The 24319-nt window shown below is 40.7% G+C and overlaps 1 protein-coding gene and 1 pseudogene across 50 annotated transcripts in view; both read right to left on the bottom strand.

Annotated features, from left to right (window-relative positions):
• TCF4 (transcription factor 4) overlaps positions 1 to 24319 on the bottom strand; it is a 384383-nt gene that overhangs the window by 63084 nt on the left and 296980 nt on the right. For all 50 annotated transcript variants that reach the window (XM_060405546.1, XM_042239272.1, XM_015103772.4 and 47 more), the window contains one exon: positions 934 to 1039. In XM_060405546.1, the coding sequence (XP_060261529.1) occupies positions 934 to 1039 (106 nt within the window). The remainder of the gene's footprint in view (positions 1 to 933; positions 1040 to 24319) is intronic.
• LOC114110493 (U2 spliceosomal RNA) lies at positions 335 to 507 on the bottom strand (annotated as a pseudogene).

Here is a 24319-nt window from a genome sequence, read left to right on the forward strand (position 1 = left end):
GGGATTCCTGGTGAATTCTGTATCTAACTTTCAGAGCATTAACCTGGTAACAAGATTATCACATTTTGCCCACAAGTGTCCACCTCCAGCTGCATGCTGTGGACAGTCTCCTCTGGTAAGGAGATGTCATTCAAACCCTCTCAGTCTTTCCTAAGCAGCAGAAAGAGAAGTCCTACTGGAAGTGAGACTGTAAGCCCAGGGAGCATATATCCATGTGCGCTGAATGAAATACACTGGATAATTAAGTGGATTAAATATACTTCATCTACCACAAAGCTATAATTTTCAATATCTGTCTGGGAAAAAAGATGGGTCTTGGATCCTCAGTCAGTCAGTGTGTTGGAATAGAGCTTTTGCTGTGTAATGAAATAATACTCCTGACTTTCAATAGGTCACTTCGTCTTCAATGGGACACTTGTACTTCCCTATGAATTAAGAAATGGCCAACGTTTTTACTGATAAGAACAGACACTACACTTGATCTTAGTCAAAAGGCCGAGAAGTGATTGTAAGTGGTCACCATTTTTGTATAGAGGTATGTATAAGGGCAATTTGCTCTCCACATGTCTAAATCCATGATGCTCCAAATACATGCTGAATCAAAGCACTTATGAACATACATGTACGTGCTCCTCTCGCGAAGAGATGATGCACAAATGATGCGTCATGGTGGACATTCTCCCAGGAAGCATCCTTCTAAGTAACCAAACCAGTCGAATTTTAACTCATGATGGCTCAAGAGGTTTTCATTTACAAAACATCTCTCAGTAAAGTTTTTACTTTTAATGAATTCAAGTCCTAAAATAGAGCGTGACCTTCCATGTTCTCTGTTGGCCTCCTATTCCATTTCTTGAGTATTAGAACAGCACTCTTTTGTCCCATATATGACATAAAAGACCCGTGGATCTCCCCTTGGAAGAGGCAGTGTCTTACCTTGCATGAAGAAGGAGCTAGGGAAAGTGCTGGCTGCTGGTTTCGAGGAAGGATAGCCTGGCGAGTCCCTATTGTAGTCGGCAGTGCTGGCTGATGGAGCATAAACCTGGGAAACGAGAGCCCATTTAGTTTTGCTTGCTGCCTGCACCAAAGAATCTCAAGGTCTATGACTTTGCAAGAAGCGGGCACAAAAGGCACAATTTCTACCACATCCATCTGAAATCTGATCAAACTCTAGAAACCCTGCCCCATTCCCCATACAGAAAAACGGAACAAAACAAAATGATGAGTAGGTTTGTGCAACTGGAAAATCAGGTGTGATATTTTCCAGTTCCAGGCGAGAAGACTGAAAACTACATCTGGTTGTTGTGTGTGTACGCTCAGTTGTGTATGACTTTTTTGCAACCCCATGGACTGTAACCCTCCAGGCCCCACTTTCAATGGAATTTTCCAGGCAAGAATATTGGAGCGGGTTGCCATTTCCTCCTCCAGGGGATCTTCCCGACTCAGGGATCAAACACACATCTCTTATATCTCCTGCATTAGCAAGTGGATTCTTTACCACTGAACCACCTGGGTTGTGGATCTATAATACCCACAGGGTTGTCCTAGGAGCCTAAGCATTCTTTTTTTTTTTTTTTAAAACATAAATGGCCCATGAGCACATAAAAGGTAAAAACAGACATGCTGAAAACTTGTCCCGCTTAGTCTACCTTTCAATTAAAGTTTAAAGACAGAGGCAGAGAGACAAAAAGACAGATAAAATAAATGCACTCTCCAGACCACAGAAAGTGACAAACGCATCTTAGAATATTAAATTCCCAAAGTGTTAGCTTTTTGTAAAGATGCAAGAAAAAGGCTATTAAAAGCCCAGATCTGCACAGACCACCAAAAATCAGTATGCACGCAAGGAAGGGGGAGGGAGACCCTCATTTACAGTCTTTCATCTTTGTATGCTCAATAAACTTAAAAACTGCCAAAAGCTTAATTTACTTACATTCGCTTACTAATACTCATGGGACTTGGGGAACCAGTTCTTTATAAAAATAGCTTGTGTATTTTCTTGTTTATGTTTGCTTTAAAGTAGACAGCACAGTAGAAAGGCATAAATTCATAAGGTATAGTTTAACTTTAATTGGTTTTCTCCCTTGCCTTTTCAGCTAAATATGATTTTTTTTTTAAAAATCCCTATTTTCTTTTGCTCCAAAAGTTCCTCTCTCCAGATGGTCAGAGAGACTAAAGCACTGTCATTCTCTTGATGAAAATGGATACCTTCCTGCCTCCATTTTGAAGCAGGCAGCGGCTCACAAAATTGGCAGTGAGCCTACAGTGATATTCACAGGTCACAGTAAAAGAAAGGGAAATTCACCAATAAAAAGGCAACTGCAGGGTTACCAAAAAAATAACTCCCCCCCACCTTTTTTTTTTCACAGCGCACATGGAATAAACATCCTAAGAAAAATTCTATAATTGCTCTCAGAACACCATGAATCACAAACTAAGCATTTAATACATGGTTTAGGATTTCACAAAGGATAGGGCCACAGCGACAGATGTGGGAAAACACGCATACACATGCATCCATCACACGAATGCTACATATGCCCCACAGTGCCCTTGAAATTGAGAGATCTTGGAGACCGAACAAAACAAAAATAAACCAGGAAAACCCTGGTCCACTTTAAAAAAAAAAAAAAAAGAAACAAGGATTCTTCCTAAGTCAGGGAGGAATCTGAGTTCTCTTGTTTTTCCTCTAATTTTCATTCTATTTTAAAATTTTAGTCATATCTTAAATGTATAAACAGCTACCTGCTTCTCTAACAGGGCTTATAGTAAGGGCAACTGTTTTTCAAGTATCTGTAAAGGGACAAAGGATAAAACATAAGACAGAAATCCCAAAGCATATCAGTACCCTACGTTTATCAAGCAAAACCCAGTATTTTTTTCAGGCTTATGCAACTGACAAACAGTTTGGAAAATACTGCTAAAGGTATTTAGAAGTTTTGAGTCTAGCTAAAAAGATGAAAACAAAAATTACCTTCCAGGGAAATTGAAAATTAGATCATCTCATTCTAATGGCAGAATGAGTAGAATACACTACACTATATCTACAGACTAGTAGTCTGACAGCTCCTTGGCTAATAAGTATTAATATGAACTAAGTATACTATGTATTACTTCCAATTTCAAAAATCAATATTTACTATAAAACTGAAAATAAATTCACCCATATTATTAAATCACCTTATTAAAAAAATCAAAACAAAGTCTTTTAGGATAATATATAATTTTAATTACATATTCCACTACCTTATCCTTAAACATGTACTATAATTATTGCATAAACATCATTGATGGCATCTGACAACATCTGCCTTTTGGATAGAATTATTTGATATCTCTTTTGGGAGACAAAGACAAATCTTCAGTAATTTTGCTCAAATAAGGAGGCTAAGATCACTTATCCCAAGTTCAGAAATGCTGCCTGCATGAAAAAGAATATGTACAGGGTTAAAAAGCTTTCAGGACATGTTACACTATACAATTTCTATTTTTCTGGTGCTGTGGCCAAATTAAGATTTTTTAGATAAGATGAAAGTCTTTGTTAACAAGAAATCAAACCCTTTAAAAAAAAAAAAGCAATTTCTGCATAGTTTATAAATTTTCTTTATATTATAATTGATCAGGTACAATGTTATTCCCTTTTAATTTATATACTTCATCTTTCTCATCAAAAGGTATTTGAAAAATAAGTGCTCTATGTATCTGTTTGTAAAAATAAACATAACACAGAACTGTTATACTTTTTAAAAAAGTGTTTATGTATCTATTTGGCTGCAAAGGGTCTTAGTTGTGGCATGTGGGATCTAGTTCCTTGACCAGGAATCAAACCCCAGCTCCCTGCCTTGGGTGCGTGGGAATCTTAGCCACTGGACTGCCAGGAAGTCTCTTATTATACTTTTTAAGAGTAGAAGGAATCAACCCCCCTCACATCTTAATCATAAGAAAACTCAATAATGGAATGGTCAGAGCCTTGCTCAAGATACGCAACCATCAACTGACCTTCACTGTCTGCTATTCAATGGCTGCCCTCTTTAAAAGTGGTGGTGGAGGTGTAAGATGCTATTTATGAAAACAGAGTGATGATAAGTGACTCAGTTCATCCTCAGTGTTTTAATTTTTAATAACCTGGATCATCAGTAAGCTGCTTCATTATTTTACTTCAGTCAACTATTTTCCCAGCCTCTTAAAAGACTTGAAAGTATAGGCTGCAAGAAGGTATTTAACAGAAACGCTAAATTCAGTAAGAAAAGCTCACATCCACTCAACTTTAATTATTATTATTATAGGTAAATAGAAAGATGACTTACACATTTGTTAGAGAAAATAGCTAACAGAATGATAACAAACATCCCAGATCTCTTCAAATGACTAACATCAGAAAATCAGTCCGATGGAAAATGAAATACAAATCCCAAACTCTTGTTCAATGTGTTGAAGTAACTCTGCCAAGGAAACATGCAGAGAGTCTAAAGAGAAGCAAAAATCTACACTTAGTTTTCTTCTGATAAGGTATCTTAGATCAAGGTGACTTTTGGCATTCCAGTTCCTCCCACAAGAGTAACTAAAGAAGTGTGAAATTCTGTTGCAAAATTGGAAATGGGCAAACTTGGCTCAAGTTCATATAGACTACAGCAATTTGAGTGAGCTATCTGCTGAATAAAGGCTTAATGGGAAGCTAATAGCCAAGTGCAGTTCATATTCAAAGTCAGCTCTGTTATCTTTTTCCTCTTAAAATCTGATTTTAAAACAAAATCACAAACGCAGAAATTCTGAGCTTAACAAAACCCCGTAAACAGCATAAACTCTGAAAAAATTAAAAAAATCTATAAGTTCTCATTTTACAGATTTAAGTTGTGTTGTAATTTGAGATATACTCGAGACAGACTACTATAGTATATTAACCATTCCAACCAATGTTCTAATTACTCTTTGTGCTATCATCAAAGAAACAATATGATATTCTTTAAAAGAAGAAAAGCAAGCAAACACACAAACCAGCAATTATAGAACGCATATTCTACCTTTTTCCTTGGAGATGCTCATTTCTATGTCTTGGCATGTCAGTTTCACTTATGGAAATTTTAAAAGATAACAATGATTACCATTTGTTCAGGGCATTCTGTGGAATGGCTTTTGTGCTGGGAGCTCCATAGACATTATTTCTAATCTTCGTAATAATCAGATAAGATGGGCATTATCAACAGCATCACTTCTATTTCTTGTGACTAAAGAATGGTGGACTGGCCAAGCGTCCTGGCCCAGGCAGGCCTGGGTCACATAGCCGCCCATCCTATCATTCATGAGCGAGGCAAGCTTGGAACTGCTACTTTACTCTCTGGTCTTTAGAGTCCTACCTGGAAAAAGGGAATAACAGTGCCTGCTATGCCAGATTCTTGAGAGAATTAAGTGGCATCACATATATAAAAGTAACGAGAATAATACCTGATACCTAAAAGACATGCAAAAAAAATCAGATTAATAGCATTAACGTGCTGCTATTTTTTAAAAAATTATCTGGACAAAAGTGACCCAGAAAAGTTAAGCCACTTTTCCATGTTAAAAAATTACCAAGTGGTAAAGATTCAAGCTAATCATTAAAGCCTAGATTCTTTTCATTAAAAAACAATTTGTTGATCTTAAGAGGCAAAAAATAAAGGATATCATTAGCTATCAGCACAAGGCAATACTTTGGCCATGATTTATAGAAATAATTCTTGTGGGGTTTCATAACTGCCTTTTAAGAAAAGAAAACTTGATAGGGCATGTTGAGAGTGAAACCAGTATGCGTCAGCTACTTTCTTCCCAAAGCGGGAAGCTGAACTCTGGAGGGGATGCAGAGGAGTGGTTATAGATCATGTATCATGAGGTGTATAACTGAGTGGGGCTGAGTGGCAGCCACTAGGCTGCAGAGTAGACCTTGGCCTCTCTGTGACCAGCAAGTACCATATGAATAATTTCCAAAGAGAACCAGGCGAGAATAACTGAAACACTGTACTTGAGACTTTTTAGATCCTTAAGAGAGCTACTGTGTGCTCCATGATGGAGTAGAAAGCAGCAAAGCACAATTATGCCTCAGAGGCCCAAGTGCTAGGGAGGCTGACTTAGCAGCCCAGACCCTAGGAGGCTTCACAAATATTCTAAACTGCGACAGTTAGACATTCGAATGCCAAGAGTTGGTGGTACGCCACTGATGCTCACACACCTAGGCATGTACACTGATGCTGACCAGCATGTAATGGGGAAAGTACCTGTAAGGGATCAGCTTACTGCTCAGGAAACTGACTGGTATGGACCTCAACTCTTACAATATTGTTGGAAGGACACAGGTCACAGTAAGCGCAAAGAACAGCTGGGGGCAGTGACACCTCGACATTCGTAAGAACTGAAATGGACACTGTAATTGTTCCGTAGGACAAAGTTAGAGGTATATTGCTGGCCAATCCATAAAGCAACCGGAAGATATACTTAGAAGAGATGGTCTCCAGACAGCAGAAAAACCCATTTGGCAGAGTAGTACAAATTACTTTGGAATCAGACCAACCAGGCTCAAATTCCAGCACTCATAAGTAGTTGAACGGACAAAACAAAGCACGTTCTCTCTCAGAGGCTCCGTCTCCTCATTTGTCAGTCTCTTCACTATCAAATGTCAAATGGGGCTATTCTGCCATGAGGATTAGAGAGTACGTATGTCGAGCATACTCCTTATCTCTTGCAGGAGCACAATAAATGGTGTTTATATCCAAAAAATATAAACAAGATTTTAGAGTAATTTTTAACACGTCCAGAATGGTGCTGTCCAATACAGTATCCATGAGTCCTATGTGGTTATTTGAATTAAGCTTAATTAAAATTAAATAAAATGAAATATTCAGTCCTGCAGTCACACTAGCCACATTTCAAGTACTCAATAGCAAACTGTGGCCACCGGTGACCATACTGGACATCACAATGTGGAACTTTCTCACTATGGCAAACAGTTTTATTGGGAGCACTGATTTAGGGTAATGGCTGTCCCCAAGGAGACCTACTGAACCCCGTATGAAACTCTGTTGGAGCAGCCATCACAGTAATGCAGCTTATTTAAGACTTGCTGTTGCCTTTCAGCTGCCAAAGCAAGAACTCTTCTGTGGACGAGCGGGAGAGGCAGATGCCAGGTATCCTAGCACATAGTGAACCACCAGTGTTTAATAAATGTTGATTTTTATTGGATGGCAGAACATTCAGGTATCCATTTTACTTACTATTTTTAGAACCCCTTGTACTATTACATACTTCTTAAAGCCCTTTTTGTAACCACCTGCCCAAATTCCTGTAAGCAGAACTGTAAAGTAGAACCCCAGGGAAGAACAGCTCCTGTGATCCCCAGGTCTCTGGATGGGTGGGAAATAACAGTAAGAAAATCTTACACGGCGATTTTCTCCTTGGCCCCTAGTTAGTCTTTGGCAAAGGAACTATAATTAGGCACAGTGTGATCACTTTGAGACAATAAATGGTGAACAGATTTTTAACTTTTTCTGATCATGAGTTTTCACGTTACATCTTGGTAACTGGATTCCTTGATTCCACTCTCTATTTTTATTACCCTTTCTTTCATAATGTTCTCTATCATTTTTTAAAATAGATGTTTCTTTCCCTTTTCAGGAAATTTCTCCAATTGGTGTCCTCTCTTCTGCTTCTTGGCATCACATTTTTAAAGTTGAAATCAGTTCAACCTCATTTTATAAATAGGCAAAAGGCAGATGTTAAAGGACCTACCCGAGGGCCTTGAACAGAGCTCAGGACTCCTGAATTCTCGTTCTATCCTCTTGGCACTCTCCTTCCTAAAGTCTTTTTTAACTTTATAACTTAAATATTCGAATGGGTAGCAAAAAGTAGATGAAAGTAACAGAGTTGAATAAGTTATCATAAGATTTAACAGCAGTGAATAATACTCAAGAGCATGAAAAAGAAGGTAATAAACAACCCAACAGTGCAAAGAAAAACAAAAGCCAACTACAGAAATAAAAATTATTTATCTCATATATTCTCAGTATATGCTAACAAGTCAAGTAATATTTACTAGTGGAAAAAGATCCTACTTTATTTCCAAGTGACAGTTAAAGGCCCATTTGATTATCACATACAGAAAATATGTTTAGAAATAACACATAAATGTTGCAGTATATTGACAAATAGATGGATATGTAATTGCAGATGAAAAAATTTCAGAGATGTAATCCGTTGGAATTGTGAAGCTTTTATTTCCATCTCAATTACCTGAAGCTTTTATAGGAATTAAACAAATAGTTCTAAGTGCCCTAAAGTAACTCTAAGTAAGAAAGAAAAGTTTTATTCCTCAAACTACAGTGATACTCTGAAAAAAAAAAAATCCCAATTATCTAAACGTGTAGAATGTCCCATTCATGTATATGGTATTCCTATTTCATTTCCTTAACAAGCAATAATCTGTATTCACTCCACCACAGTACATCACAAAAACGAGAAAAAGAACATGTACATGAACCCCCTAAAAGAAATTCCTGGAATATGTAATATATTTAGAACACAAGTCATTTTGGCATACATCCAAATGCTCTATCACAAATACCACGTCTAACTTTTTTTTTACCCTTCTGAATATCAGCTGAGTTTTGGTTATCTGTTCATGAGTATATTAAGTCTGAAGCTAAATTCTACAAATGAATTACAGCCAAGAGTTTTATCCTTTTCAGCCACAAAATATCTTTTCTCTGTGTTAAGAAGTAGTAAGATGGTAAGAATTTTAATTCCCTTCTCTTATCAAATTGTGTAACCCCAAGAAATCAAAAGAAAGCAACAAGAAGAAGAAGCAGTGAGTGATTTACAAGAGATCAGAAGCAGAGAAGCATGCAGGGATGGACAGACTGTAGCCCATCCACTTTCGACAAGCACAGCCAGCCAGCAGCAGGCTCAACAAGGACAGTAAAACAGAGAGCTGGACCCATTATTAAGGGTGCAAAGCACCCCAAGAGCTACAACAAACCCTTACATTGCTTATGGCCAGAAGCTTTACCTTGTTCTTTCCTTTCTCCAAATAAAAAAGCAATACATTTAAAAATAAAGGTAGCTGCAATCTATTTTTCAAATCTCTAAATTTCAATCTACTAAACAAGTCTGTGTAGCTTAAAAATCTACAAGGAAGGAAAAAACTGTGCTTCAACTAAAAATAAGGATAAACTAAGACAGAATCACTAAGAATTATATAGCGATATTATTGTGATTTAATCTACATAGTGTCCTGTTATTCTTACAAGCACTTTGCAAGTATCAATGTGTTGCCATTGCAAACTTGAGGCAGAAACACTGGGAAGATAGGTATGATTAGGCTCACTCTGTTATACCACAGATGTTTCATACATATGATATTGAAATACAGATAGAGAACATTTGAGATTTTAAGCTGTCTTCATGTATTACCATGCAATCTCGATGACATATGCAGGGAGTTAAACATTAAAAAAAAAGAAACAATTTGTTATGGTATTACAGCTTAACACTCTGTGTGTGTGTGTTCGGTCACTCAGCTGTGTCCAACTCTTTGCAACCCCACGGACTAGAGCCCACCATTCTGTCCATGGAATTTTCCAGGCAAGAATACTGGAGTACGTTGCTGCTATTTCTTACTCCAGGAGACCCTCTCAACACAGGGATCAAACCTATGTCTCTTGTGTCTCCTGCGCTGGCAGGCAGATACTTTACCACTAGCGCCACCTGGGAAGCCTGTAACACTCATAAGAACTGGGAAAAGACGTGGTCTCAAGGCCTGCCAGTCCCAAGCTCCTGTGACTGTTGGCACAACAAAATAATGACAGTGATTAAAAAAAAAAAAAAATAGAAGGGTGAGATGGGGTGGGAGGTAGGAGGGAGGTTCAAGAGGGAGGGGACATATGGATACCTATGGCTGAGTCATGCTGTTGAATGGCAGAAACCATCACAACATTAAAAAGCAATTATCCTCCAGTTAAAAAGAACTCCCCTCCCCCCAGAACAGCTAATACTTTACTTAGGGTATGCCAGACACTATTCCAGCAAAATTGTACATAAACTTATTTTGTCTCGACACTAACCCTATTGTTTTATTATCATCCCAATTTTGCACAGAAGCAATCTGGAGGCAAAGACCTATTAAATAACTTGTCCAAGTCACACAGCTAGTTAAGTGGAAAACGGAGATTCAAAATCATGTCGTCTTGTTTAGGCATATGAGCTTTAACAAGATCTCTCAATCGCTAAGGGGCTTCTCTCCAGGGTCTTCATAGACTCCTACCAAAACCCTGATTTATAGAACTCTGGGTCCCATTTACACACTCCCAGGCCACTGGGCAGATGAGGTGCTCAGAAGGCTGTTTGGCCAAAGAGAAGGATGCAAGGTGACTTCAGACAGTGGAGCACAAAGACAGTTCTTAGGCACTGGACCAAGAAGGAGGACTTTTCATCTGTCTTCCAGATCTGAAGCTGAGCAGGACCCACAACTTCTGTTTATCAGGGCTAAAAACAGAGAGAGCCCAGTAACCTGCTGGGAGTGACACGCGTTTGCTGCTGCTGCTGCTGCTAAGTTGCTTCAGTCGTGTCCGACTCTGTGCGACCCCATAGACGGCAGCCCACCAGGCTACCCCATCCCTGGGATTCTCCAGGCAAGAACACTGGAGTGGGTTGCCATTTCCTTCTCCAGTGCATGAAAGTGAAAAGTGAAAGTGAAGTCACTCAGTCGTGTCCGACTCTTAGCGACCCCACGGACTGCAGCCTACCAGGCTCCTCCATCCATGGGATTTTCCAGGCAAGAGTACTGGAGTGGGGTGCCATTGTTTAGTGGTGACTTACTGCCAGCAGTAAACTGATGAAAAAAAGATCACCACACTATACTTAAAAGCATTCACAGGAAGCGTGACTACAGTCCCATCGATGTGCACCAACCTCTGGCTCCAAATATTGCTTTTTATTTTTACACCTGCATTGCTCTTGGCACTGATGGAGCAGACACTGTATGTTTGCTATTACTTTCAACGTGGTGTATCACGGGAATGCCCACTGCCAGCATTGTGAGTACCTGAGCCCTCGCCGAGAAGGTCTTCAACTGATTAAGTTACACCTGGCTGAAGATCTCTTGAAATACTGAATTGCATAAAATTTGGTCCAGGTGAAACCTGACATCGTCCTGGTTACACTCCTTATGTTACGTACTCCCAGGGGAACCCGCTTTCTCAGCAGACTCAGGATCGGCACAGACAAAAAGACTGGATATTAAGCCCATCACAACTCTTTAAAATGTTCTGAACACCTAAGCTGTTTTCAAGTGTTTATTTGTTGACTGTTCATTAGTAATTAAAGGTTATGTTAAGAAGAATGTGATTTATTATTTCTGTCAATTATTATTATTTGTGAAAGTGAATGAAAGTCACTCAGTCGTGTCCCACTCTGTGCGACCGCATGGACTATGTAGTCCCTGGAATTCTCCAGGCCAGAATGCTGGAGTGGGTAGCCTCTCCCTTTCCCAGGGGATTTTCCCAACCCAGGGATCAAACCCAGGTCTCCCACATTGCAGGCGGATCCTTTAGCAGCTGAGCCACGCTGCTACTGCTAAGTCACTTCAGTCGTGTTCGACTCTGTGCGACCCCATAGACAGCAGCCCACCAGGCTCCCCCGTCCCTGGGATTCTCCAGGCAAGAACACTGGAATGAGGTGCCATTGCCTTCTCCAGCTGAGCCGTGAGGGAAGCCCCAAAATACTGGTGTGGATAGCCTATCCCTTCTCCAGCGGATCTTCCCGACCCAGCAATTGAACCAGGGTCTCCTGTATTGCAGGTGGATTCTTTACCAGCTGACCTATGAGGGGAGCCCATTATTATTATAGATTATTATTTGTAGTAATCTACAAATCATAGCAGATGATTTCAATCATAAGCAGATTCAGCTAATTTATTTTATCTCTCTTTCTACAGCTGTTACATCAAATTCATGACTATCAATTTTTTCTAATGGATCAGCTCCCATCTCAATATTATTTTTTCCTCTTTTGCTACCAGCTATTTGCTTTTTTTTTTTTTCTCCTAAGATGACAACTACAGGTTCATGTGTCCCCTAGTGGCTCAGATGGTAAAGAGTCTGCCTGCAATGCAGGAGACCTGGGTCTGATCCCTGGGTCAGGAAGTTCCCCTGGAGAAGGGAATGACAACCCACTCCAGTACACTTGCCTGGAAAATCCCATGGACCGAGGAGTCTGGTGGGCTATAGTCCATGGGGTCACAAGAGTCGGACACAACTGAACGACTAACACCAACATAGAGTCATGAGGAGGTGTTGCAACATCAAAATAGTGTTGGTTACATCTGCCAATAAATAGCTTTGTGACCTCTGATGACATGATTTCATCAACTGAATGAGGATGGCGTGTTTTCAGGATGAAAACACATTATACAATTCCACAATAAAGAGGAAAATTAATTTTAGGGTTTATTCTAAAGTTGATTATTGCTGTTTCTTCCACATGGAAGGCAAGGAAGGCCTGCTGAGGACAGTCCATCACAGAAACAGTGAAGTTTAAAAAGTATTAGGAGAGTGACATCAGTCAGAAAGACAAATACTGTATATTAATGCATGTGTATGGAATCTAGAAAGATGGTACTGCTGAACCTATCTGCAGGGCATCAGTGGAGATGCAGACATGGAGAACAGACTTACGGACGCAGGAGGGGAAGGAGAGGATGGGACAAATTGAGAGAGCAGCATGGAAACATACGCATTACCATATGTAAAACAGATATGGTATGACACAGATGTGGTGTGACACAGGGCGCTCAACCCGGTGCTCTGTGACAACCTAGGGGACAGGATGGGATGGGAGGGGTTTCAGGAAGGAGGGGACGCAGGTACGGCAGCCTGTGGTTGATTCGTGCTGGTGCATGGCAGAGGCCTACACAATACCAGAGAGCAATTATTCTCCAGGTAAAAAAAAGGATTATGAAAAAAATGTGCAGGAGTGTGTGTGTGTGTATGTGTGTGTGTGTGTGTTAGTGTGTGTGTATGTGTGTGGTACCGGGCACAGAATAGGCCCCAGTAGTTACTAAATGTCCACATGAATGAATGAATGCATCACACAGAAGCTACAAGTCAAACTAAGAATTATATCATAATGCAGAGAAAGATAAACATTCACCGGTTCTGCCAAAATAGTATATTTCACTTCTCAGTGTGTTTTAGAGCTGAGCTGACTTCTGAAAATGGAGGCAATCACCTGTAATAATCCATGTTTAAGGGTTCTAAGAGGTCCATTTCCCACCCTTCTCCCTTTGAACCTAAGGCCATAGGTTGATGCCTGAAGCTGAGAGCTCACATCCTTCAATGGATGTTAACAGGTGTGTTTTTAAAAAAGGAATCTAAGCTCAAGTAAGTCTGGTCACTATTGGCGTAAACAAATTAATACCACTGCAATGGGCTTTAGTCAGTGCACAATGCTATAAGAGACACAAGTCTACTCTTCCAGAGATAATTCCACGTCACAAATCCACTTTTCAACGCACCTCCAATCATACCCCATCGTGGGAAATGTTTTCATAATCTGTTAGCAGTTATTACAGGGCTTCCCTCATGACGATGGTGTACGGCTTAGCAATAAAGAATCCCCCTGCAATGCAGGAGATATAGGAGACCCGTGTTTGATCCCTGGGTCAGGAAGATCCCCTGGAGGAGAGCATGGCAACCCACTCCAGTATTCTTGCCTGGAGAATCCCGTGGACGGAGGAGCCTGGCGGGCTACAGACCATGGGGTTGCGAGGAGTCAGACACGACTGAGCACACGGCACATCCAACCGAAGCAGTTATTTCCCTTTGATGTGATGAGGTCTCTAATCCTTTCCCAACAATCAGTTTTTAAGAGTGAGAGGAGAGTGGAGAGGGGATGTGGGAACAGAGAGGGCTCTACAAGAAGGAAAAGAAGCACCCGAGAAAAATGCTGACTTTACAGGCTGCCCTTACACAATAAAGGTCACTGTAAATGGCAAATTATAAAGATCACTTAACGGCAATAAATGCGCCATTTCTATTCCTCCAATCCCAGTATCTTTAGGGCTGTGTTTGTACAGCTCAGAGGGCCCAAGGGCCATCACTGCTAAGTATACATGCCCTCCCAGCATCAAGAGGGACTGGGAAGAAAGCTGTGTCACACAAAAGCAGAAAGACACATTTTCAAGAGCAGAGACCCAAACAAGAAGGAAAAGATGGCGAAGCCAAGATTCCAGCAGATATTCCAACAAGATGAAATTTCAAAAAAACACATGATTCACAAAACTTCTCTGACCTTGAACTTAATTGTATGAAAGGAAACTTGGTGAACTTCTATGCTTAATCATCGAAAAAGTTGGTATTTTCAAGGTATTTTAAATTACAAAGATTTTCTGCATCCATTACATTATTTAATAATCACTCTGAGACAGATTATCTGTCCAAGTGGTCAACCATCTCACTCCCTTTTTACATTAGGAGACAGAAGCTGGGAGGGCGACTTCCCTTCCCAGAAGTCACATGACTCTAGGAAGGCAGAAGAAGATCTTTTTGTTGTTGCTGTTCATATACTAACTCTTGAAATTAAAAAAAAAAACAACTTTATTTTACTGAAGTAGAGTTGATTTACAATGTAAATTTCTGCCGTACAGCAAAGTGATTCAGTTACATATATATGTATCAGTTCAGTCACTTAGTGAGACCCCAAGGACCGCAGCATATTCTTTTTCATATTCTTTTCCATTATGGTTTATCACAGTGTATTAACTATAGTTCCCTGTGCTATACAGTAGGACTCTTGTTTAACCTAGGTTTTTCACTGCAAATCCCAGGTCAGAGTTGTTAGTACTTCATCAGAATATCCTTCCAACCTGGAGGGGTGGGATGGGGTGGGAGAGGGGAGGGGGATTCAGGAGGGAGGGGACATATGTATACCTGTGGCTGCTTCGTGCTGATGTACGGTGGACGCCAACAAAATATTGTAAAGCGATTATCCTCCAGTAAAAAAAAAGAATATCCTTCCAAATCACCTATGGTCTAAAGAATGTGGAGATGAATTTTTCACATTGGTAAATATCTACTGATGTTGAGTAGAGTTAAAGACGAAATCTAGACTGGGCTTTAAAACAGCATACTTAATGCTGGTTCTTCCAACAGATGCCTTCATCTTCTGCTTACCAAGAGAATTGTTAATGAACGGTGAGTTTCCAATCTGGTGAAGTTCTCAACAGGAATCATCAGCACGGTACACTGTAAAACTACCACCCCATCCTCCCTTTCACACAGCTGAAAAAAGGACGAATGATCTTTTTTTTTCTGTCAAAACATATGGGCCTAAGTACTTTCAACTAAAAACAAAAGCATGAAATAATTAACAAATGCATGACTCTGTGGCCAGATTGAAACGAGAAAAAAAAGTATGCAAATTGTCAACCTCTCCGTCCAATCAGCCACTTCTCTATGTTATTCCTTCAGATTCCTGCCCTTCCCCATACCCCAGGCGAACGTTCAGGTAAAATCAACCAGCAATATTTCACTGACCTAACTCACAGCAGAGCTTCTCGATGCTTTGGTACATATAAATAATAAATAAATAAAACAGGAGGCCAGAATTTTCATTAGAAGCTGACTGGGAGATTTCAGACATATAGCAATCAACTAGAAAATGTATGAAAGTGAGTTTAGTTTAACACAAAATGCTTATGCAAAAGAAACAAAGAGGAAACTATCCCATTAGGATAGGGTTATTTTAAAAAAAACCGAGCCAACCAACCTTAAAGACTGGGTAACAGAAGATCAAGTGACCAACAATAAATAGTTAATATCTTTAAGCACATTTAAAAGAAAATTCAGTTGACTTTCTCTAATATTTAAATTCCAGACACTTTTTAAAGTGATCTAGTTTTTCTCAGTCTTAAAGACACCAGTTTAAAGATCAGCTACTGGTTGCTTCAAATATTTATCTGGAATAATGAAGGTATAAATAAATATAAACAACAGTCATTTCTTTAACAATAAAAATTACAGTAAGAATGCCCCTTTGATTCCTTTCCAAGTAATAAATATCCTTTCCTTTGATAACTAAATTACTTTGTTCAATCAGTTTGAATCTTCAAAACAGAAATGTAAAATCCAGATGATTGCTCACTATTAAGATATGGAAAGCAGTTTAAAATTCTCAATGATGAAAAAAGTAATGAGAAAATGCTTCTCTCATAAGAGGAACACAGCAGTTTTACATAATAAAAGGCTTAAAATTGATTCCTGTCTTTTTTTTCCCCCTTGATAAATTACTGACTGGTGAGAACTTAAAAGAACTATACAGAAAGGTTAAAAAGAAGCAAGGGATGTTTCCTTTTCCCAGTGGAGAAATATCCATTAAATATATAGTTCTTTGCTTACATAATCAGGACATATAAGATAACCTGTCAAGAACTTTCCTGTCTCTAGGTAGGTAGGTAGGTAGACAGATGGATGTGTACAGTATGTATGTATGTATGTATGTATGTATGTATGTGTATGCGAGTTTGTGTATAAGATTAACGTTTATAAAACATAGCAGCAGGTGGATAGGAAGGAACTACTTAATGGGCACAGGGTTTCTTTGAGGGGTGATGAAAATGGTCGGCCACTAGACAGACACAGTGGCTGTTCAATACTATGACTACACCAAATACTAATGAATCACCCATTGTAAAATGGTTAATTTTACATTATGTAAATTTCACCTCAATTAAAACAAAACAAAACAAATCACTGCAGCAGGCCCATAACTTATGCGTCCTTCACAAAAAGACATTTAGTCAGGATTCATCTGTGTGTGTGTGCTAAGTTGCTTCAGTCGCGCCCAACTCTTTGCGACCCTGTGGACTGTAACCCTCCAGGCTCCTCTTGTCCATGGGATTCTCCAGGCAAGAGTACTGGAGCGGGTTGCCATTTATTCCTCCAGGGGATCTTCCCAACCCAGGGATTCAGCCCATGTCTCTTGTCTCCGGCATTGGCAGGCGGGTTCTTTACTACTAGCATCACTTGGGAAGCCCGGAATCATCTGCAGGGAGGTGGTACTCCAGCAGAAGAGAGGACCAACGATCGGCCATATTTCTTCAGCAGTAAATCTTGACATCAGACATCAGTTGGAAAATGTAGGTAAATAACGTAGCCCTTATTAAAACTGCTCTCTTACCAAAGTCACTCATAATTTCTTCGTTAGCAAATTCAACCTTCTTCATTCTATCAAGGAAATGAACTTAATGATTCTCCCTCTACCAAAACGTCTTACATGGGCTCACCAGCTGAAGATAAGGGTCTCCAGTGTGTTCTAGGGAGCAGGAGGCTGTCTTTCCAGTTTTGATTCTCTCACTCATCAACTGACCACTGGTGGGTCATGGACCCTCTCTGAATCATTGGACCTGTCTCAATCTTATAATAATTATTTGGAAAATACATATCATGACATCTGCTGCTACATAGAGATACAAATGAAACCAGATCATGCACTGAGAAAAAGGAGGGACCTTGGGTGTCTAGTCTGTATGGCATTCTCAGCACCCTTGCTGCTGTTGAGTCGCTACTTTGTGTCCGACTCCTTTGCGACCCCATGGACTGTAGCCCACCAGGCTCCTCTGTCCACGGGATTTCCCAGGCAAGAATACTGAAGTGGGTTGCCATTTCCTTCTCTAGGGGCTCTTCCCAACCCAGGGATCGAACCCACGTCTCCTGGGTTGCAAGTGGATTCTTTACCACTGAGCCACTGGGGAAGCCTTCTGGTACCCTGAAAGTGAAAGTGAAGTCACTCAGTCGTGTCCTACTCTTTGTGACCCCACAGACTGTAGCCTACCAGGCTTCTCCGTCCATGGGATTTTCCAGGCAAGAGTCTTGGAGTGCGGTGCCATTTCCTTCTCCAGGGGATCTTCCCAACCCAGGGATCCAACCCAGGTCTCCAGCATTGTAGGCAGATGCTTTTACCGTCTGAGCTAGGGAAGTTCTGGTACCCTAGTGATGCTTAAAATATTTTTTGACAGTGATGAGACTGTTTTCTTTAATGGAAAACTTTTTGATATGTGGATAACCTATTCAGCTCTTTCTCTTAAAAAAACTACAAATAGCAATTTGTACCAGTGATATCTTATCGACAGGAGTATGGGCCAAGAAACTTTTTGGGAAAGAATGAACTCAGTAAGTTTTAATCAAATATATTTCATCTTCTAAACTCTCCCAGCACTTTATTTTTTAGAAATTTTTAATTTTCATAAATTATACAGGTCTTCTCTCCCATAAAATACTGTGGGTTCCTTAGGGACAAAGGGTGTGACACAGAGGACATTCGATGCAATGACTTGCCTACAGCAGGTGTCCAATTAATATTTATTATACAAACAAGGGCAACAGTCAAAGTAAAAGAGGACCAGTTCTTTCCTTCACTTACAAAGCTCACACAGCAGATTTTTAGCACAGACGTGCCTTACATAAGTATATATCAGGTATCTTTGTTGAAAAAAATCTGTTCTCTGAATCATGAATGGCTTCTTTAAGGTACGGCACCATAGGGGTGAATCTCTGGCCTCACACCAGGAAGATGTCATGTGGAGATTACACAGATGTGAAAGATACTATGGTTCAAAATCACAGATGTCCAGCCCTGAATGTGCAAAATTTCTCAAGGAACTCATCCATGTAGAATGTATGGATTTCTCTGAAATGCGTTATTTGTGATATCTGTTCCTTCATTTCTGGGTCCAGATTTTAAAAATAAAGATTGCATGAAGCTACTACAAGCAAGAGTCAGTCATGACTTTCATTTCCCCCAGAAGACTGAGAAATTCAAATAGAAGTCAAGGCAGGTTAGGACCACGCATCAGCCTTGATGCTATTTTCTACTACTTCCATCCACTGGGAACTCAGAACCAAGCTGAACTGGGATAAGGAGACGTAACACAGAACACAAGCCCCTTAAATAACTCTCTCCTCTCATCTAATTCCTCCTATGTTTTCATGGGTCTTTCCAGATCTTCCTTCATTTGATTGGTCCCTAGTGCTCACTTTACCCTTTACATGTTTTCTAACTTGTCTTGCTATCTTATGTTTTATATTTATGGTCTATTTTCCCAAATATGTTCCAACCCCCGGGATGTATGTGGCTCCTTCTTTCCACCAGTCTGTCTGGAAGATGCGCATTTTCCATCAATGATGAGCATGATGACGACAATGATGGGGGAAGAGCATCTTGCCCAGCCCTTTCCCCAGCCCTCTATCTTCTTTCCGTACCCACTACTCCAACGGAACGGCTCAAAAACTCCTGGATGCCGCAGCCAAATGTTACTTTCACTCTCGGTAACATGTGACACTGTTGACAATTTCTTCCTTCCAGTCAAATCTGCTCTCCTTGGCTTCCGTGGGTGTCTTCTTGGTCTTCCTCCAGGCCCTCTCCACTTGTAAATTCAGTTACATCTTGGGCATATTCATGTGAAGGGGTCCTCATTACCTCATGATAAAAGCGAAACTCCTAAATGGGGTGCACAAGGCAATTTATGATCTACTCGCTGTTCATCTCTTCAGTTCCATCTCTCCTCATCATCATCTCATACTAGGACCCCAGACACCCTGCACTACTTTTGGATCACAGTATGTGTTACCCTTGCATCTTGCCTGCTGAGTTCCCATTCACTGGTGGACCTCACTCCCTCCAGGCTGAATGTGGTATAGACACCCACCTTGTGTCTACCTTTTGCAGGCAGGTATTCCCCCCTCAATGTATCATCAGACCAAGCGCAGCTGTCAGTTCTGTCTGCCCCACACGTGTCTTGCTCAGAGCCATAATCCAGCACTTGACTCAGGAGTAAGCATCCAAGCTTCTTACCACCATTTGAGCGAAGGAGCCAGGAAAGGAACATTAAACTGCTTTCTCAACAACCAAAATTAATGCTTTCCTATGTAGAAAAGATGAAATCTGCCACCTCGCTACAATTTCAAACTGATAACGTCAGGCGACGGTGCTGGTACAAGGAAGAGGACTCCGTCCAAGTGCTTGTCAACGACTGACTCTGGGGAAGCCGGAAGGCTCTGACTCTCTCTGTCCCCTAAATTCCCATACACTCTGCTCCAGGACTTCCAGCCAGGTGCCAAGGGACGTGATCTCATGGAGAGGGGACACAGGGGCTCTCAGGACTCTGCACCTGCCCCAGGACTTAAGAGTCCCGAACACGTGCCATCTCGAGGGCAATGTGGGAAAGAGAAAGCAGAGTTCCACTGCCTGCAAGGCCACAGGAGACCGGGAGAGCAGGCCATGTCTGAGCCTGGTGGCATACAGCGGTGCTGCTGGGGTTTCCATCCTCAAACCACAGTGAGGGAGCAACTGCTTTCCTTCACGAGGTTCTACCTGCGGTGGTTCAGCGCTCTTAACAGGCAGCATCCATTTCTGGACCAATTTCTTCATAACGACGCTCTTCGTCGGTTCCTATTCAGTCACACCAGAGAGGGCCGTCCCAGTATGACTGTTCCTAAGGTGATCTGCGGTATTTTCTAAAATAGCTTGACGTGAACCAACCAGGTCAGAAAAATGCTAAGATTTGCATTTCCTTGAAATGTGACGCTATTTTCGAGCTTCTCATTGAAAAAAAAAAAAATTTTTTTTTTTTAACTGCAAGTAATTGAGTGTGAAGGAGCACACCAAAGGTGGCTCATATTTAGGGACATGGTAAACTGATTTGCCACTGAACTGGGAGACTGGTATTAGCAGTGGGGAAGCCAAGCCTTGCTGTGTTTGTTCAGTGTCTCATACTATTTTTTCAAATGTCATGGGCTCAGCAAAACCCGAAACACATTTTCTCAGCACTTCTATTTCTCAACCCATATGTACTCTGAGAGCAGTTTAATTCATATGTTTCTGATTTATTTACATGCAAGTCATCAGAATGTTGTTTTGTATGAACTATTTGATGTCCAGGAAGCCTGTTGAGCTTTGCCTTTGAGGTTTTTTTTTTTTTTTTTTCCCCTCCTTAGGATCAGCAACCATGATTTGCAAATAGAAAAAAAAGCTCATCAGAAAAAAAAGCTCATCAGAGCCCCAATATTTTGAACCTCAAAGATTCAAATTTTGTTCAAAAGGTAGATGGCGTCAAGTCTGAGGACAATTCTTACAATCTGCCGACTGTGTATTTTCCAGGTCCTAACTGACATCACCCTTCTTGATGGTACTAATGTCTTCCTTGTGGACATAAAAGTGCGTGTTTGCAATGAATGAACAAGAACAGATCCTAAATAGAGGCGAGGAGCTCTTCAAAGACTAAGTGAATGCCTTCTGGAATAAGGTATCTGGGGTGGGGGCGGGGGATGGAAGGGGGTAGGACGCATTAGCATCTAGAGAGAGGGACATCGTAATCACCTTTCCAGGAGAATACTCAGAAAATGAGCACCAGCTTTCACCCCACTAGGGATATCACAGGCATTCTCTTTTCTCAATTTATAAAAGTAACTCGGATTCAATCGTGATCTGAGAATTGTTTGCATATATTTAAAAAGCACTGCAACGTAATTTTATAAATACTTCTCCCTTTGTAAGTAAACTGCAAACTTAAAAAAAAGAGAATACTAGTAATTTTTAGGACTTCTATGGAGTGAGTTAATTCAAGGATCTCTATATTCAGACTTTTGAAAGAGCAGGGGTTTTTTTCTTAATAAATATTAAGACATCATGTATTAAGCACAGGCAGGAGGGCTTTTATCTTTTAGCATCATTGTGTCTACATAACTCAGTCATTTTAAAAGATACTGTAGAAGGTTGAATCAGATTTTAATAGCAGGGAATCTTAAAAAAAAAAGAAGTTATATATATATATATAAGACTGCCACCTCTGCAAATATGCCTAAATTTCAGTCTCCAAACCAAACTGATGCTGGGCGAGAAGCATATAGCTGGCCTCTAACAGTATCACATGTCTCTGCAGTGTGTCTCTAAAATATAAACCCGGATTTCCCATCGGACTTTTTGTCCTCTCTTTGGGGAATAGATTAGAAATGTTGGTTTGTCTGAGCTAGGGCTGAAAGATTTTTACCTACACCACCTTTCAAAACTGAGATATCTCTCTTCCCCAAAACTCTTTTCCATTTTCCCATTTCAAAACCAGAATGGTGTTAGGGCTGGAAGATTCAAAAAAGTCTTCTCACATCAAATATCTCTCCAGCACAGCTGCTGTTAAGTGACCCAACATGTCCTAAGACAGGCTCACAGCCTATACACTACATTATTTTGCTATGAGTCCCCAAGTCTACATATTTCAGGAAAGCAAATTAAAAAAAAAAAATCACCAAAATGGACTTCTCAACACATCCATGAGCAGCAAGCAGAAATGCTAAGTCTTAAGCTGTCAAGCTGAATGGGGATTTAAGGTTATACTCTGTGTCCAGTAAATATCAATCAAATAACTAAATACCTACTACTAAAACATGGGATGAGAGCTAATCAATTAACCACTAGTTGCTATGAATTCAAACATTGCTTAGAGGACAAAATTTTATTAAACTGTAGATAAAGATTAGCAAGCAACAAAATATAATCATTATCAAGACCATAAAAATAAACTAGAATCCTTTAGCAAGTCAATTTGTATACTATAGGAAGAAAGCTTGGGCAAAGGGGGAAAAAGCAGCCTCAGGCATATATCTTAAGAAACAGTCAGTATCACTGAAAAAAATATAGTCCGTTTTCTCAACATGGTGTATCATACAGACATCTTCCCACAATTTAAATCAACAAATTTAAATTTTTACTTTTTACTACCTTTCCAAGGAGATCAACTGTCATGCAGAAATAAATATGAAGAAGTCAAGTACTATAATTAGGTTTCAATAGCCAGCGGTCAGAACTAACAACTCATCTTACATTTTAAAACCTTTTGGGGAGGACGTGTTTTGATCTGACCGGTCCTGGTGTGTTGGTTTTCAGTTTAACAAATGGAAGACATTACTGCAGGCACTCATGAGATACCACATTCTCTTCTTAAACTATATAAAGTCCTAACTGTGAGTAATATTTCGACATGCAATAACTGGAGTGAAAAAGTCACAGCCTCATGGACTACCCATCTGCAGAACAGATTACAAGACATGTGAATTTGAGAGCATTATAGAAAAATGTTACTTGGAAAGCAAACATTTTCATGGGTAGCATTAAAAGTGTCTCTAATGTTCTTTCCCCCTCTTTGTCTCTCTGTTCCCCAATACTAGACCTTCCCTTGGAAAACTCACAGACGCAACCCCTGCTGAGCAGCGGTAATGAGGAACCTCTGCCTGGGTACCCCCCACCGCTGCACACTCAGTGAGAGAGAAGTCACTGCCTGTTGAGAGGTGGGTGTCTCATCCTCTCCCTTCTGACAGAAGATGCTCACCCAGACCCTACACGTGCTCTTTCATTTTATGGCCTCAGATGGACAGGAAGATAGAACCTCAAAGAATTCCTGCCCCTACCTGACAGACGCTCAAGACACATTCAAAGAGTTGTCCTCGATGAAACATACCCACATGCAGTAATCTCGATCACGACCATTTTTCAGCGTCATTTCCATGTTTAACGACCTGAACTAACAGCCATTTGAAAACATGTCCAGAACTTCTGGAGGGAACCTGCTCCCCACCACCCCTTTGGTTTTGAACTTTAGTAGAATTCTGATTACCTCCACAGGCTGATCTGCTCTGGGATTTTAACAGAAGTGTGTGTGTGTGTGTGTGTGTGTGTGTGTGTGTGTGTGTGTTGGGGGGGGGGCGGCAGGACACAATTTTTGTTGTTGTTGTTTGTTTTAATTGAAGGTCCTTAATGTGGGCCACATGTTTCTGGCGGGGACGGGGAAGTACAGAGGCAGCAGGGGCCAGGAATGCAAAGTGGTAGGGAAGTGGGGAGGGCGGAGAGAGAGGGGAAAGTGGGGAGGGGCTGGATGATGAAAAGACCAGTTCCACAAGCGAAGCACATTAGCAACCCAGAGTGGAAAGGGCCGGAAGGGAAACCCACCCACCTCACCCCTGCATTCATTCTATCAACCTGCAATTGCTGCGATCAAAACCATATGTCGGTTCTTCCAGATCTTTCTCACAGGACAAACATGCAAAGGGCCTCGGGCCTGGCGTTGCCATCAAATGGTAATTGATACCAGATGAGCCACGAAATAGACGAGCACATGCAAACGGCAACCTCTCTGGCTGCCGCCCCCCCCCCCCCACCTCCCCAACCCCTGTTCGGCCCCTGGAGGGGGATGAAATTGCAGGTCTTGCTGGGCTGTTGAGTGCATTGTGCACCACGAAAAACAAGTGTACGGCGCCTC

This window comes from Ovis aries, chromosome 23, assembly GCF_016772045.2.
Source record: "Ovis aries strain OAR_USU_Benz2616 breed Rambouillet chromosome 23, ARS-UI_Ramb_v3.0, whole genome shotgun sequence".
Lineage (NCBI taxonomy): Eukaryota > Metazoa > Chordata > Mammalia > Artiodactyla > Bovidae > Ovis > Ovis aries.